Below are 16076 nucleotides of genomic sequence, written 5' to 3'. Positions count from 1 at the left end.
AGACACACACATTCATCTCAACTCGGGAAGCCCTAGGTTGTTGGTGTTGGGTCTGATCATGCTGCTGCTGCTGCTGCTGCTTCATCATCATCCTTGTTTCCTATGTCTCACCTCTGTTTTGTTTTAGAAAGAGGCTAAAGCTCCCCAAAATTAGTCCCTTCCTCCAGCCCTTTTCTCTCCGCTCCATCCGCTTGGTTTTCGATCTTGCTTATCTCTCCTATGCTCTGCCCCCTTCAAGTTTCCTTCGGGCGAAATGATTCTTCTCCCAAAAAAGCATCCAACAGTCACATGTTTTGTCTGAGTCTGAGTCTGAGTCTCTGTGTGTGTGTGTGTGCCGTTTGAGGCTGTGTTTTGTTTCGTTTCGAAAATGTTTCCAACGGAGCGAAATGAGCATCAGCGGCACTGTACCGCCCTCCATTCCGCAGCATACCAGCCAGTTCGGCCGGGGCGGTTTTTCGGTAAAGCAAAGGCGAAAAGTGGCGCGCTCCGTGCTCCTCCGAAGCCTGTGTCGGAAAGGGAGGGCTGTTTTTCGTGTTCTTTGTTCTTCGAGTCATTATGACTTAAGAATGAAGCGAAATAGAACATTTATTATAATACCAATAACAGTAATAATAGTAATGATGATGATGAGAGTACAGCAGGCAGCAGGCACCAGCAGAGAGGGTGTTACGCATAGTTCGGTGTGAAATACAAATACTTTCGAGCAGAGCAGAGCCAGCCGGCAGAAGCTGTTTTTTTTTGTTTCGTCTCACCAAGCAACAGCGCCCAAACCGGCAAACACTTGCCTAGGGAGGAAAACAACTAGCAAAACGAAACAAAAAGCTCAACCTTCCTTAAGTCTACACTGCTCTCTCTATGTGTGTGTGTGTTTTTTTTTTTTAGCTTTATTTCCCTCTTCCATTCTCCTCCGGTGCATGCACTCAAACTCAACAAAAGCGTTAAGTCAGCGCGCGGTAAAAGCTACACCAGCGTCTAACCGTCCAAGTTTCCAAGAGGAAAAGGTTGAGAGACAACAACAACAACTAAAAAACGGGAAAAGAAACGAAATAGAAAGAATTATGCTGTGCCATGCCAGAGAAGGACGCTCGAAAAATGCTACGAGATGAAGAGATTGGAGCGTCCATCAATGTCTTTAATAGAGAAGGCATAGTGCTATGGTAGAGAGATCGCAAGGATTGGGAGGGAGGGAGGGAGCGTTTGAATTCTTCCCGCAGCAGCTAATGATGTTTTCCCGACTACTGCCCTCCCTTCAATGGTATGGGATGGCATTTTTTTTTATCTCTTTCTCTCTCTCTCTTGCTCTATCGTCGCTATTTTTGTGCTATGCTCCTCCATCGTCGAGACATAATCGCGCACACCGGCCATTCCGCCTATCGAAGGCGTTCCATCAGGAGGTTCCTTCCGGGAGTGACGACTATGGCCGGTACGCATAGCATGGCCCTTTGCGTTTGCTTTGATTTAATTACCGCTTATTTGTCATATGTGCACACGTGAATGTTTAGCAGGCAGCTGGCCTGCCTGGTGGAAGTTGTGCTCGCTGGCGGTGAAAGAACCGCGGGGAAAACATTGCAACCCACCAAACGCCTCGAGGGGATCATTTGGTCGATCCTCCGGGCTATTAATGATGTTGGGATGAGATCTAATCGCGCAGGCATCTCATTTCTGCGATGTTGATCGCTTTATCTTGGCAACCTTTTTCCACCTCGATTGGATCTGATCTCCTTTGCGTGTGCTAAAAGACATTATTTCTTTATTTTATTTATACTTCTTCGTCTTGCGAAGGCTGGGGGATTGTTTTTTTGGTATAACATTTGTAAAACTGCGCCAATCTATTAAAGGCAAAACAAACAAAAAAGGCTGATGGTGCACTAGCACTAAAGACGCTTTCTCGGACGCTTCTTCGCTGCTTCGGTTTGGCCTCAATTGATTTTTTGGCAAAGCTCACCGATAATCGCCCGACTAATGTTTTGCTGCGCGCATGATTGCAAACATATATCGCTCTACATATCGACACACGCCAAAGTGTTTGAGCACTTGAAACCTACTTACGATCGATCGTGTTACACATAAAAGGGAGTGAAAGAAAAACAACAAGCGCTCATTCATGTGCCACGATCACAAGGCAACGCCGACACGATTGCGATTTTCCCTCCTGCGATACTTCGATCGGCGTTGCCCTGTGTGAATCGCTGCCCAAACGAAATCGCCCCTACACATGAGCGCAACACACATAGAAATCGTTGAAAGGGAGGTTTGGTGCCCACTCTCCTCCTCCTCCTCCCCTCTCGCGGGTGTATGGAATCCTCCCAAAGGAAAGTGAATGGAGCCCTAATGAACGATATCCAACGCGGCCGTGCGTCATGGAGCGTTCAACAATTCATACCCCTTGAGTTCGCTTTTAAACGAAATGTTAAATGTTTTAATTCTCGATTTTCGATTTCAATCCCGCGCAGCCTCTTACGAGCCTCCGATCCGATGGGTTCGATCGGTTGTGTGCCGACGGGCTAGCTCCGAACCACGACGCGGGACGGTCAAAACGGAGCTGATGGAGATTCAAATTTCGAAAGCAGAAGCCGTTTTGTTCATTAAAATTAATTTCAACCATTTTTGAGCGGCTGGCCCAACCAGCATCATACCCCAGGGGTGGAGACGGGGTTGGCATGGTGTCTGGACTGAGGTCGGCTAGGGCTAAATATCTCTCTTTTGCCTCGCGCAATTTGCCCGTCCATCAAGCGCCCGTTTAGCAAGCGGCTGTTCCCCATGCTCTTTCACTGTGACCTCATCCGGGCTATTCAAAGCACACAGACACACACACACATGTGAGCGATCGAGATGGGGATAGAAAAGGAATGTAATTGTTGGCCAGTGGCCTTCCACCTTTTGCCGGAAGGCGCAGGAATGGAGGGCGATGGAGCGCGCAGGAGCGCATTGGGAAATAAAACTATCTCTAATGTGTATCATTCGGCGATACGCATTCGCGAATGATTGACGATTGATCATTGAGGGAAGAAGAGAGCGAGCCAAGGGTCCAGCGGGTTGCGGGCGGAAACATGTTCGAGAAAGTGTTAAAATGATACTTTCCACACGGAAACGAATGTGTGTACTCCATGTGTATACATGCCAGTATCTGCCGCGGTGTGTGCTGGTGCTCGACAACGGTCACGACGGCAGTGCGCTCACACGATCGGCCAATCCACTTGGGGTGGAACCGGCACCGAAAGACCAAACGCGCGAAAAGCCCTGGCGACGGGTAATGATGGCCTTTGTGGCTGGCGCTAATGGACCTGAACGCTGGAAGTGAAATTCTTGGACTCCGCGTCTAATGACACCGTTACGTCGAGTGCTTTACTATTCGAGGATCGGTAGGAACGCGTTGTTTCTTCCTTTCTTCGCTGCACCATTGTTAACACTCAACAACTCCCCCGTGCCCGTGCCCCGCATTGCACAGTAACGGTCACGATCGCGAGGGATAGGGTTACGAGCGATGCGGTCAGTAGAACGTGCAGGACCGCCCTTTCAACGAGGACTGCAATTCAGATTCCTCCCAAAAAAAAAAAAAAACACCGGCCATCACCGAATGGACAGAATCGGGAAAACGGTTCATTGAAATTAAATAGCTTCTTTTGTGATACAGCGCGAGACGCTTCAAAGAACGATCGTAAATCGGCTCCGTGTGTCGCTCGTCCCGTCGTTCCCCTTTTCTCCGGGGGGGGGAGCCTGGGCGTATTCCATTGTTGTCTACAGACGGTGTCGGGTCGTCCGCTCTTCGAAATTCATTTTCGAAAATGGAAGCCTGATCGCCGCATCCAACAAACCCTATCATTGCAGCTAGACAGTTAACACCGCCGCTGGAGCTTGCCAACAAACTCTGGGGCGGCCTTCCCCCAAAAGTAGGCATAGGCATAGGCTAGGAATTAAACTATTCCTGATTGTAGCTCCAACGGTTAGGGCGTGCGCCGTGCTGCTGCTCCAGATATGCGCACTATCCTCACCGTCCCCACCAAGATTCGGCCAGCGAGCGGGAATGGTGGGTGGGAAACGAGGAGAAATGGATGTTAACCGCGTCGTTTCTTTTGAATCGTGCGTACTAGTTGCTTTACTCGAGCGATTGAACTCCTTTTCTTCGGGGGCCGCTTCGGGAGCGCTTCATACGCTTCAGCCGCTTCAGTATTAGACGGACTCTGCCCCGTGGCCGTAACGGCGCGCAACAGGCGTAGGTAATTACGAAATAAAATAAGTATAAATTATATGTTTTTAATATAGAGTTGATTAGTCAGCAGATTTTCAATCAAAATTACTTTTCCACCGCCACTGCCAGGCGGCTGCGCCCTCACCTCACGCTCATCTTCTTGCTTTCGCATAATGAAACGTTAGGCCCGAAAGCGCCCCGCCGCCGCCTGCCTTTGCCTGCCTTTTGGGCCCCTTTTTTTCGTTCCCCTATTCGGTCGTTGATTTGAGTTTTTCGGGTTGTGAGTGAGTGAGTGAGTGAGTGTTTCTTACTTCATCATTTACTTCCGTGCGCTTGCGCGCTTGTTTTGCGATGGTGAACTAATAGTAACCGTTCTGAAGCGGGGTTGAGGGTTTTTCGATACTATTTCAATCGACCGAACTGCACAATAAGAAACTATTAGCTTAACTGTTTTACTTTATGCAAAATTCTGTTCCGACTATGATTGTTTTTCTTTTTTGTTGTAAAGCAGCTTCCTAGAATGCGCATACGGGACAATGTTTTTCTTTCGCATTCTGTGCAACTTTTTGCGCACCTGATTGGTCTGTAATGTTTTGCTTGTCTCATGCTACAGCAATCGTAGTCTTTTACAGGAATTTAATCATCTTTTTGTTGAAAGCTTCGTTTCAATCTTTCTTTTTTTTACACCCCGCTCTTCCGCGATCTACACGATCCAAGAACCATTTCTGAGGCTCGATGCATGGCGGCTAAGCGCTTCGCTATAAAGCGCTATAATCATCCCACGAAGGAGTGAATGGGTTTGTGTTTTTTTTTGCGTTGGAAAATGTATCCACCATACGCAAGAGCGGTAGGGAAGCAGCGGCCCCCCGTCCGCACCGGAGAGAGGAAAAATGCTTTGTTGCGTTGACCGGTAATCGAGCCGCGCTGTCCCAGTGTAAGCAATTTTCTCGCATGAGTCTCGGAAATAATCGAAAGCAAACACCACGATCGAACACATTCTTCTTAGACTCGTCATCCTCCTCGCCATTTGGTCGTCCAAACGATCGTCGACCGCAGCCGGGCCGGTCACAAGTGCTACGGTTCCTGCTTCAGATTCGATTGTACGAAAGACTTCAACGGTAGTGGTGACGATGAACCCGAAAAAGATGGAACCGCAGCATCAGTAGCAGCGCATTCGTCCGGTGCCATCCAGCCAAGCGCAGATGCAACAATTTTCATTCTTATTACCAATCTCTCATGGGAAATGGGCTTTCGGGACGTAATTGGCAACCGTGACTATTTCATTGTGTGTGCATTAATGCGCTCTGCAAAAAGGACGACCACGGGATGTTATCCGCAGCAAACCTAAAAGAAAAAAGTAGAAGTGCACAAGTTTATCGCAGTGGTCTGAATGAGGAGACAGTCTTCATCACTTCCCTTGGTGTGGAAGGGTTTTATGTGTTTTTTTGGCAAATTGCATTCATACACTTGCAATCATGTGCACCCACCTGGCTGGATGGGACGCGGTGTTATTTTCTCTTATTGTCTCTCATTCACTTCGGTTAGTTCAACTCTTTTCGCTCATCATCATCATCAGTGCAATTTTCCGATACCACCACTCTACTGGCAAGAGCCAAGGGGACCTTTTTCATACTGTTAGCACTGAGTGTGTGTGTTTCCTGCCTTTTTTCATCTGAAAAAACCCTGCTTTTATTGCACGTTTTATTTCGCACCCGTTTTCTTCGGTGTTATAAAGCCGATGAAAATCTTTAATTTACCACCGAAACAGAGAGAGAGAGGGTTGGGTACGGGCGGGGCGACCTGGAACCGACCCGGTCACTGATGGGATTTATTTAAAATTCGTGGGGTTGCATCCAATGGTTGCATCCCGCCAGCCATCCGTACACCCCGGGCACGCCGGGGCAGTGATAAATTGGCCAAATGTTTCGAAGTGAGAAAAACCATCCCGGGCCAGAAGTTGATCGCCTGCTTTCACAAATGAAGGGTGTAGTAATTTATTTTTTTTGTGCGCCGAAAGATGCACCTTTCAGTGTTCTGCCAAATGGGGCATTTGATCCGGATGTGCTTGCTGCCGGCTCCGTCTACAATTTCGTCGTGCAAAAGGACGATGTCCCGCCATGATTGCGCTAGCAAGTATCGCTGTGGCTAAAGACTAACCCCTTCAAAGGAAAGGCAATTCGTAACAATTTATCCTACCTTCTCGCGGGACAATGGAGAACAGGAGGGTGTAAAATTCCTTTTTTCATAAAAACACAATGCTTGAAAGTTTTATTGTTGATCGATTCTCAGGACGATACAGGAATAGGGGGGGATGACATTCTCATTGTACCTTAATTTAAACCACGACGCCATTGAGTGCGCACATGAGCTCCTTCTGCTCGAGAATGTGTGTTTTCTTATTGTAGAAATCATTGCAAGTGCGAAAAAGATATTCATTTCCCTGCCACATACGAGCATCAGAACGATGAAATCAATCGATCGAGAACGCATTTGCATTACGTCACCAAATCCACTTCTGCCGACCGAGATTCTCCACCTTTGGGGTCACCTTTAGCATCAACGCAGCGGGACGGGGAAACAAAAACAAACTCGCCGCGTCCATGTCATCCATGCACACTTGGTTCATCACTTTAAGAGCTTTAAGATCTTGAGACGAGCACTGTTTGTGCAGCGAGCTCCCCGGACCGGCCGTTCCTTCGTTGAAGCGTTGAACCGCGCGTTCCCATTTTGCCTGCCGCTCTTGGTGTCTTGTGTGTGTGTTTTTTTGCATTGTTTTTCGGTAATCATTTCATCCCCGTGAGCTCGGCCAGTGCCGCGAAGGAAGGAACGAACCGTCATCATAATCGCAAAACGAGGACGACCAAAACGCCACCTTCCGGCATGAAGGGTAAGGGTGGCACGGCACGGGAAATAACTGTCAATTTAGCAATTAACGAAGCGCAACAGCAAAATACAAACACTCGCACCAGAGCATCGCCGATCTGAGCGGCGCACAACGTCCCGAGGCCAATTGGAAGCGCGGGCAAGCGAGGGCTTCGTTCGAACGTCATGCACCGCAAGTAAGATAAAGCATGATGCAGAGAGCCAGATCAGATAAACTCCCCGTGTGGGGTGCGGGTGATGCCGACGAAGTGTGCACGGCAGATGAGTGATGACGGTTTGTCACACCGCCCGAACGATAATGACCGCTAGAGGGCAAAATATCAATCTCAAAATAATAAACATCGCGACTGCGGGCAAGCGGGCAACGAAATTACCGGTGCCATCCGTAATCAAGTTTTTGGCTTCGGGGGGAGGCTGCTGCCACTGCCTGTCGAGTTGATGGAACGCGTGGATGAGGGGCAGCCAGAGACCGCACAGGTTTGTGGCTTCGAAAATCTCATCAAGCCGTACGGTACGGGAAGCAGCAGCAGCAGCAGCAGTAGCCAGTTCCGTTCCATCAATCCATTGACGACAAATAACGGTGGAAAATGGGTCGTGGACGCGATGCGGATGGATTTGATCAAAACGGTCGAAAAGACAGGAAATCGCATCTTGATGACTTAGTAGTTCCTGTGTAGTTCGGAACTGTGTTGTTTTTTTTTTCTCCTGCGTGACCAAAAGCACGAAACAGGGAAGAGAAATGTTTTTGTTCGAATGGTTCATCCCGGAGCGCATAGAGAGCAGACTGTGAAAGTGCTGCAAGATTACACATACGTGCACTGGCACTGATGATTATGTTATTTCCCTCCCGCCCGCCCGCCCGACTTGACACTCGTTTGCTGTATGACAAAGCTGCATACGAGACGCATAGAATGTGAATGAAAACAACTTGAAGCATATGAGGAAAATTTGCACCGTCGAGGAGCACATGATCGTGCGCGTTCGGGTAAGCAAAATGGGGAAACCCCCGTTGATGCTCCAGCTTCTCCCGTCCTTTACACGACCACATACCAACCAGCACACACACACATGGGCAGCGGAAACTGGAAAATAACCGGCCAGCACGGTGCGCATGAGCTCTCTCTCTTTCTCTCGGGCGCTGGCATGGAATCGCATTAGTATGCGCCGAGTTCTCGGCACGGTCCCCGGGCCTGCCTGCCTGCCAACAGAACTTGGCGAAGAGAAATGAGCTCCGGTCATCCATTTCGATTATAATTATGATCGTTATTAGTCATCCGCCTCGCCGTCCGCGGCCGCATCAACAGCAGCAGCAGCCAGCAGCCAGCACACAAAGCAGCTTCGAGCGCGCGAGCCTGCTCTCCAAAGCCAGCCGCCGCTGGTCCGTTCCGTGTCCGTCTTGTGCCGTTTCCATCTTTTCTGCCATCTCCTCGCGCTCGCGCGGTCGAAAGGCGGGGCCCAAATCGGGAGCCAGCAGCGCCGACGGCTGTTCCCGTGCTCGGGGCAGCCATTTTAGCCACCATCTCAGCCCCATTGTGGGCCGCGCTGTGTCGCGCTGTCACGAGAGCCCGCGCACAGATAAGACGAAAATACGGCAAGTTGAAAAATGCGTCCCTCACCCAAGCACACACACAAGCACACACACAGAGAAACACTCACATACCATATACAGCTTCTGCTGCCGGTGCGTTTTACGATCGCGCGAATCGTCCGATCGGAGCAAGAGCGCGTGGGGGAAGGGAGTCAAGAACCGCGGGCTGCGGTTTGGGATAGGGAGTCACAACACACAGCCACACAAAAGCGTACGCGGTCCGAGGTAGGTCGGTCGATACCGTTCGAAAAGACTCGGCGGCCCGCTAAGCCGCTCGCGCGTCGCAAGATTTCGAACAAACAGAAACCATAAACACCCCTTAAAATATGAATAAATTTAAATTATACTCCTGCTTAGCATTCCATTCCCCCGCGCGAGCACGAGCGACGCACACACTCGAGCGCAGTCCCTCCCTCCCCCCAGCAGTTGCGGCTTTCTAACCCGGCTTGGGAAGAAAGGTTGTGGCGTTTGTTGTGGTTTGCCCAAGCCCGAGCTCTCGGTTCGATCGTTCTGCCACCACCATCGTCATCGTCGGTAGCATTTATGGCTTGACAGGCAGCGCGCAAGTCGCCGTTTTGCACATGCGCAGTGCCCCTGCTCAAGTGTGCTTTTGGGGTCCATGTACAGCAATGGCCATCGCAGCTACGTGCAGGGATGATTAACAAGGATCAAAGTGTGGCCAGAGAGGACCACAGAGCGAGCGAGTGAGTGAAGGGAGTGAGAAAAGGGGACAACACTCCCACCGTCCGAACGAAGCTGCCACGGTGGCTAATGTGTGCTAATATTGAGGATAGGCTAAGAGGATAGACGATCGTTATGATGATGATAATGATGATGATGATGCTCCTAAGAATTGTCTCGAATGACAATGTCGAGGAGGGAGAAAGAAGTATAGGTCCGGCTTCTTCGCCTTCAACAAACGAAGCGTACACACAGCGTAAACATAGCCCGGGCCCGGACATTACACGCTGAATATAGAATTACACGTCAAGCGTGTGTGTGGAGTGCGCCTAGGAGTCGTTTGACAAGCATATGCGCCCCGTGACAAAGAACACACAGATCTGCCGCCTGTCCGTGGCAAGACGCGGCATGGTTCAAGTGCACCGGCGTGAAGCAACGCTTCAAGTATGTAAATGTTATAGCTACCACAGAGAATGGGCATACTAAATAGAATAGAAATATCTCTTACATTCAATGACACCGGCGGCGGATCGGAACAGGCCCAGCAAGTCTGTCACTCGTCCATTTTTTTTTTGTTAAATATATTTAACAATCGTGTAGAACATAGTGTGCGCCTCGAAAGGTTGGAACTAGTAGCGTCAGTCCGCTAACTAACTGGCGGTACCCATCTCCTACCTTCACTCGTGACTGACTACGTTTCCTGAAACTTTTAAAATGCATGTTTCGTCGCTTCGATACATTTGTTCAGCATACGCAAACGTTTGTTTAGTGGAATAATTCCCCATTTTCTCCACGCCAACGACAAGCGTCTAGAGAAAAGTGGGGGCCACCCTTCCAGGATAGGGTAGTCTATCAGTTTCCGCTGCTGTATTGACGACCCGCGACGACCGACGCTGGGTGAATCCAGAGCGCTAATTGTACGCCCCTGCCGAGTTCGGCCAAACACGATGCAAATGAAGCGAAAGTCATCTCACGACGAGGGAAAGAAGTTCCTGCCCAGGCCAAGAACGGAACACTGGCAATGAAGATGGTGATGAAGGGGGTGGAGCTAGTAGTAGTAGGTCTTTGCTCGGGTCGACGCCGTGGAAACGATCTCACGATTAGCGGCCCCCGCAGGGGGAATAGAGTTAGTAATGTGGTGCAAAATGATTTCGAATAGCTGCCCATATCTTTTCGCGTCGCTCGGCGCGCCGTGTGGCGTGGACGGGTGGTGTGTGTCCGAAGCGCGAGCCGAGAACTCCCCACCGTTTCTCGCATTTGGCATTTCGCGAACCGAGAAGATGGACCCATTCTTCTTGCAGCGTTCTGCTTCATCGCTTCCCCGTTATTGCTTTCCCATTTTTATCGTTCCCCATTCGTCTGCCCCATTCTGCTCTATCACGAGCAGCTAACAAAACATTGCGGCTGTGTTTTACGGTCCGGGTTCGGGTGATGGCTGAGTGAGCTAACCCCCGCGCTCCTGCCATTTGCGCCGTCCAGTTTGACCCGCTCTCGACCCTCTGCACGGACTGGGTGCGCGCGCCGCGTATCTTGTTATGGGACGTGATCGTGATCGGTCCGCAGAGCAATCGCGCAGCTTTACAATGTTCCCCCGTTTCGCTATAATGAGACGAAATTTATTCATCGCAGCAGTGGCCAGCTTGCGGTGGACCGATGGGAACTAAGCGTGGAGCAAATTTTCTGCTTCAATTTTTTCAACCCTCGTGGTAGGAGGGTGGGGAGCCTTATTTGATGGGGATAGTATATTAATTTACAACGCACGGTGTGATCTATGAGGAGTCTCCATCCAGCTTGTTTTTGTGCTTTCTTCCTTCCACTATGAGCACTGCTGATTGATTGCAATATTTGTGTCGAACAATTTCATCGCCGACCTTGCGTGACTTGCCCTGTGTCTTGCGTTCGTTTGCCCTACAATTCTTGTCTAATTTTTCGTCATTTTTCTTTTTTCCACAGATTCGGACCGGAGTGGCCCACCCGAACAATGGACTGTCGCGGTGGTGGAAGTGCAGTGTACTGTAGTGACCGTGTGCAGCACGAACTGCGGTGATGATTGTCCCCGTGAAATCTCACACCTCCCAAGACTACCGACAGGTGACGGGTGCAGAAGGAGCTGCACCTGCAGCAGGACTCCGCAGGAACAGTAGGGCTGCGGAGTTGCGGTAACCCGCGGCACCCTTTGGCCGCAAAACGAAACAATCCACAGCAGTGCAGTGTACACACACACACACTTAAAACACAAAAACACAAACACACATTCACATACAGCCCAGCGATGGCAGAGTGCAAAAGTAGGCACGGCTACAGCAGCTGCAGTAATCGGCACAGAAAGATGTCCCTGCTGTGGCTATTACTGATGATATGCGCCTTCAGCGGGGACAGTGGTGGAGGAGGCGGGCCGGGCGGCTTCATACGGCTGGCCGCGGCCGAGCATGTGCGCGAGCTGGAGGTGTCGGAGGGCGTACCGATCGGGCATCAGATCGGGTTCATCGGCGAGTTTGTGCACGACGAGAACGGCGATAGTGGGCCGCCGTACCTGATCGTGCCGGTGCCGGGCAGCGCGGTCGATACCGATCTCGCCATCGACCATACGACGGGCGAAATCCGCACCAAGGTGGCGCTGGATCGGGAAAACCGCTCGTCCTACTCGCTGGTCGCGATACCGCTGAGCGGCGAGAACGTGCGCGTGGTGGTGCGCGTGCTGGACGAGAACGACAATGCGCCCACCTTCCCGACGCCGATCATGAGCATCGAGTTCCCGGAGAACACGCCGCGCGACGTGAAGCGCACGCTCAATCCGGCCCGGGACGCGGACCTGGGCCGCTACAACACGCAGCGGTACAGCATCGTGTCCGGCAACGTGAACAACGCGTTCCGGCTGTCGTCGCACCGGGAGCGGGACGGCGTGCTGTACCTGGACCTGCAGATCAACGGCTTCCTCGACCGGGAAACGACGCCGGCCTACAGCCTGGTGGTGGAGGCGCTGGACGGTGGCAGCCCGCCGCTGCGCGGCCAGATGACGGTCAACATCACCATCCAGGACGTGAACGACAATCAGCCGATCTTCAACCAGAGCCGGTACTTCGCGACGGTGCCGGAGAACGCGACGCTCGGCACGACGGTGCTGCAGGTGTACGCCACCGACCAGGACGCGGGCGAGAACGGCCAGGTGGAGTACGCGATCAACCGGCGGCAGAGCGACAAGGAGCAGATGTTCCGCATCGATCCGGCGACCGGGCTGATCTCGGTGAACAAGCCGCTCGACTTCGAGACGCGCGAGCTGCACGAGCTGGTCGTGGTGGCCAAGGATCGGGGCATGCAGCCGCTCGAGACGACCGCGTTCGTGTCGATACGCGTGACGGACGTGAACGACAACCAGCCCATCATCAACGTCATCTTTCTGAGCGATGACGCCACGCCGAAGATATCGGAGTCGGCGCAGCCGGGCGAGTTCGTCGCCCGCATCTCCGTCAACGATCCCGACTCGCGCACCGAGTACGCGAACGTCAACGTGACGCTGTCCGGCGGCGAGGGCCACTTCGGGCTGACGACGCGCGACAACATCATCTACCTGGTGATCGTGTCGCTGCCGCTCGATCGCGAAATCAAGCCCAACTACACGCTCAGCGTCATCGCGACCGACACCGGCAACCCGCCGCTGCACGCCGCCAAGGACATCTTCCTCACCGTCACCGACATCAACGACAATGCGCCCGAGTTCGAGAAGGACGTGTACCACGCCAACGTGATGGAGGTGGCCGACCCGGGCACTTCCGTCATCCAGGTGACGGCTGTCGATCGCGACGAGGGCAACAATTCGGCCATTGTCTACTCGCTGCTCGACACGCCGGACACGCACTCGCACTGGTTCCAGATCGACAGCCACTCGGGGCTGATCACGACCCGGGCCCACATCGACTGCGAAACCGACCCGGTGCCGCAGCTGATTGTGATGGCCCAGGACAACGGGCGGCCGCCGCTCTCCTCCACCGGCACCGTGCTCGTCACCATCCACGACGTCAACGACAACGAGCCGATCTTCGACCAGAGCTTCTACAACGTGTCCGTGGCCGAAAACGAATCCAAGGGACGCTGTATACTCAAGGTAAGTGAAGCCAGAACCACGCCACAGTCGCCACAGACCATTCCTCACTAGCTGTATGACATGCAAAGCAATTTCAGCGTCGGAAAGTTCTCATTTCGCTTCCCGCGTGTGTAGCTCTCGGTGTGTTTGCTTTGATTGCGCACTCCCAAGCATGCGTACACAAACACGCACACACACTCATGCCAGCAACAGGATGATAATAACTGGCTGGCTGATGGTGCCCGACGGCAGGACCGGAGCTACTGGTTGTTGTATCGAGCCCGTTGCTGCCCATGCTGCCCCCGTAGGCTGTAGGTTTCTGCTCGATTACACGTCTGCTCCGTATTCCCCCCCCCCCGGGCCCCAACCGAACGGCGTAGTAACCGTCGTCGTCTTTGCGTCCTTTTTCTTCCCTTCCATTCCGTCCATCAAAGCCAAAGCCCTGGACGCTGTCGCTTTGCTGCAGGGCAACATTTCGACCTCCGTTTCGTTCGGTGCGTCGATCCGACCGATCGATCGATCGATCGATGGTGATGAATTGGTTCTTATCGTGCAAATTTGATGGCTCATTGCGCACAATCGTGCGATAAAATTAACATGATCATCTCAATCTTCTGCGGCAAGCGCCGCGGCGGGGCAAAGAGTGTTGTTGGAATTTAAATTTGCTCCAAAAGGCAGTGCGTTTGGGAGCAAAGTTGTCCATGAAATGCGCTGGTAATCGATTGATTCGGGGAGCTGTATCAGGGGGTTTTTTACCCAGCCAGTCTCCTGACCAGCCCACTGGGAACATTGAAATTCCGATCTTCTAGCAACCGCTAGATCGCACTTTTTGCCCTCCTCCCGAAGCAGTTTGAAGAGTACGGCTCCAAGAAAAGACCAAAGTAGGACCCGCGCGGGATCGTTTGGTTGGCTCCCTCTCTCTCGCGCTCTCGTATCGCGATCGAAGCCTGAGCTTGCAGACAGTGTGTGATTGAGCTTGCGATGAGGGACGGGGCGACGTAAATGCGGCTAATGCTGCGAACGAGCGAACGAGAGCAGCTGAAAAGCAGGAGAGAAAGCGATCTCCTCGGACCCCGTTTCGATGTGTTTGTGAAGGAAGTGTGTGTGTGTGAGGGGTTTTCTTTCGGTTTCTTTTTCCTCCCCAAACAACCCCTTTAACATAACCCCTTAGATGGGGATGCACACGTACACATCGAAGCTACTGATCATGCTCACAACCACCACCATCGCAACCGCAACACTCGAACTCGAGCAGGCTGTTGTGGTCGTTGCGCAAAACGGGGACGGAAAGGCGGGCCCCGGGCGAGAGGGTCTTCTGGCCAGCCAAGCGATCGCGAGGCAAGAGAGAAACTCGTTTCTTTCCATCCCACCAAAAGCGCAGTTATTCGTTCGCGCAGTTCGCTCTCGGAAACATTCCCTTCACACTTGGCTTACACGGTTCGGCACCAGGAAAAATTCTACTCTCGTGGCCACCGGCGAGATTGGCATCGTCCCTTCCTCTCGTTCCTTTTCCTTTAGCCCTCGCTGTCCGTACTCATCTTTCCTTTCCACTTGCTCCACACCACGCTCGATCGCTGCCAAACCCTTTGCCATGCTGTGAGCGGTCGATTACAACCACCATCAAGCGAGGAAAGGATTGACCTCACAGCCACCGCGTCCCAAACCAGCCCTCGAATGGGCTCTCTCTCTCTTTCTCTCCTCGGTGGGTGTTTGTGTTGTGTCTACCTGCCCCTGTGCGAGTGTGTGCGTGTGTATTGGTGGTGCTTTTTAATGGTTCGCCATGTGTAGCGCTGACTCTGTCTGTCTATCGTGATCGCGCTCGCGTTGGCATGTGGCATTGCGGCGGCCGGGACGGACGCGCGGCACGCAGGCACGAAGAGGCCATCTATCCCGCGATGTGCTGCGATGTGCCACCTCACATACCGGAGGATTCCGGAACCCTCCTGCCCCTCTCTCTCTCTCTCTTCCCTCCTTCGATACAGGAAAAATTACCTTTTATAACAAAACCCCAAGCAAACGTGTAGTACGTTATTTCTTTCAGCGGTTTCGCTCTACCCCTTTCCCCCGCAACACCCTCCGAGGTCCGAGCTGTGTTGGCTGCTGTTTGTTTTCCTTTTCTCTCGCAAACAAACTTTGGGCTCGCTCCGTCCCGTTTTCGCGCTCGTGTTCGCGTTTGCTCACACTGGGCTGCGGACCCTTTCACACCCTCCTGTACATACCATGCCGCCCCATCCTATTGCTCCCGATACACACACACACACACACAGAGAAAGAGCGAAACAGATCGTCCTGCGAGCACCTTGCCCGCCTTCAACGAGATGCGTGTTTTTTGCCTTCATTCTTCTGCGGGCTTTTGAATTGTTGTTCACATTTTTTCGTTTTATTCCCTTGCCACCGCTTCGTTCCGTTTTGTGTTGTGTACACACACACACACACACACGCTGCAGCAAAAGACCCGACCCGACCGCTCGGAAAGCGAAAAGGGCAACGCAATGCTCCAGCGGGGATGAAACCTTTCTTTGCCGTCGGGGTGCTAGACCCGGCAGTGGCGGCTGAGGCTGCTAAGCGCTGAAGGCTACTACTGATAGCTCGGCACAGTTCAGCTCACTCATTCTCTCTTTCTATTGCTTTTACAACGGGGTGAGACGCTCATA

At 52.2% G+C, this 16076-nt stretch overlaps 1 protein-coding gene across 3 annotated transcripts in view; it reads left to right on the top strand.

The window, feature by feature from the left end:
- The window catches only part of LOC120905124 (protein dachsous), an 87417-nt gene that overhangs the window by 12733 nt on the left and 58608 nt on the right, over positions 1–16076 (top strand). For all 3 annotated transcript variants that reach the window (XM_040315883.1, XM_040315885.1, XM_040315884.1), the window contains exon 3: positions 11295–13443. In XM_040315883.1, coding sequence (XP_040171817.1) covers positions 11614–13443 — 1830 coding nt within the window. In that variant the 5' untranslated portion in view covers positions 11295–11613. The remainder of the gene's footprint in view (positions 1–11294; positions 13444–16076) is intronic.

The sequence above is a fragment of the Anopheles arabiensis genome, chromosome 3, assembly GCF_016920715.1.
Source record: "Anopheles arabiensis isolate DONGOLA chromosome 3, AaraD3, whole genome shotgun sequence".
In the NCBI taxonomy this organism is placed as follows: domain Eukaryota; kingdom Metazoa; phylum Arthropoda; class Insecta; order Diptera; family Culicidae; genus Anopheles; species Anopheles arabiensis.
Note: the sequence above shows the minus strand (reverse complement) of the source record. Positions and strands in the feature narration are given on the sequence as shown.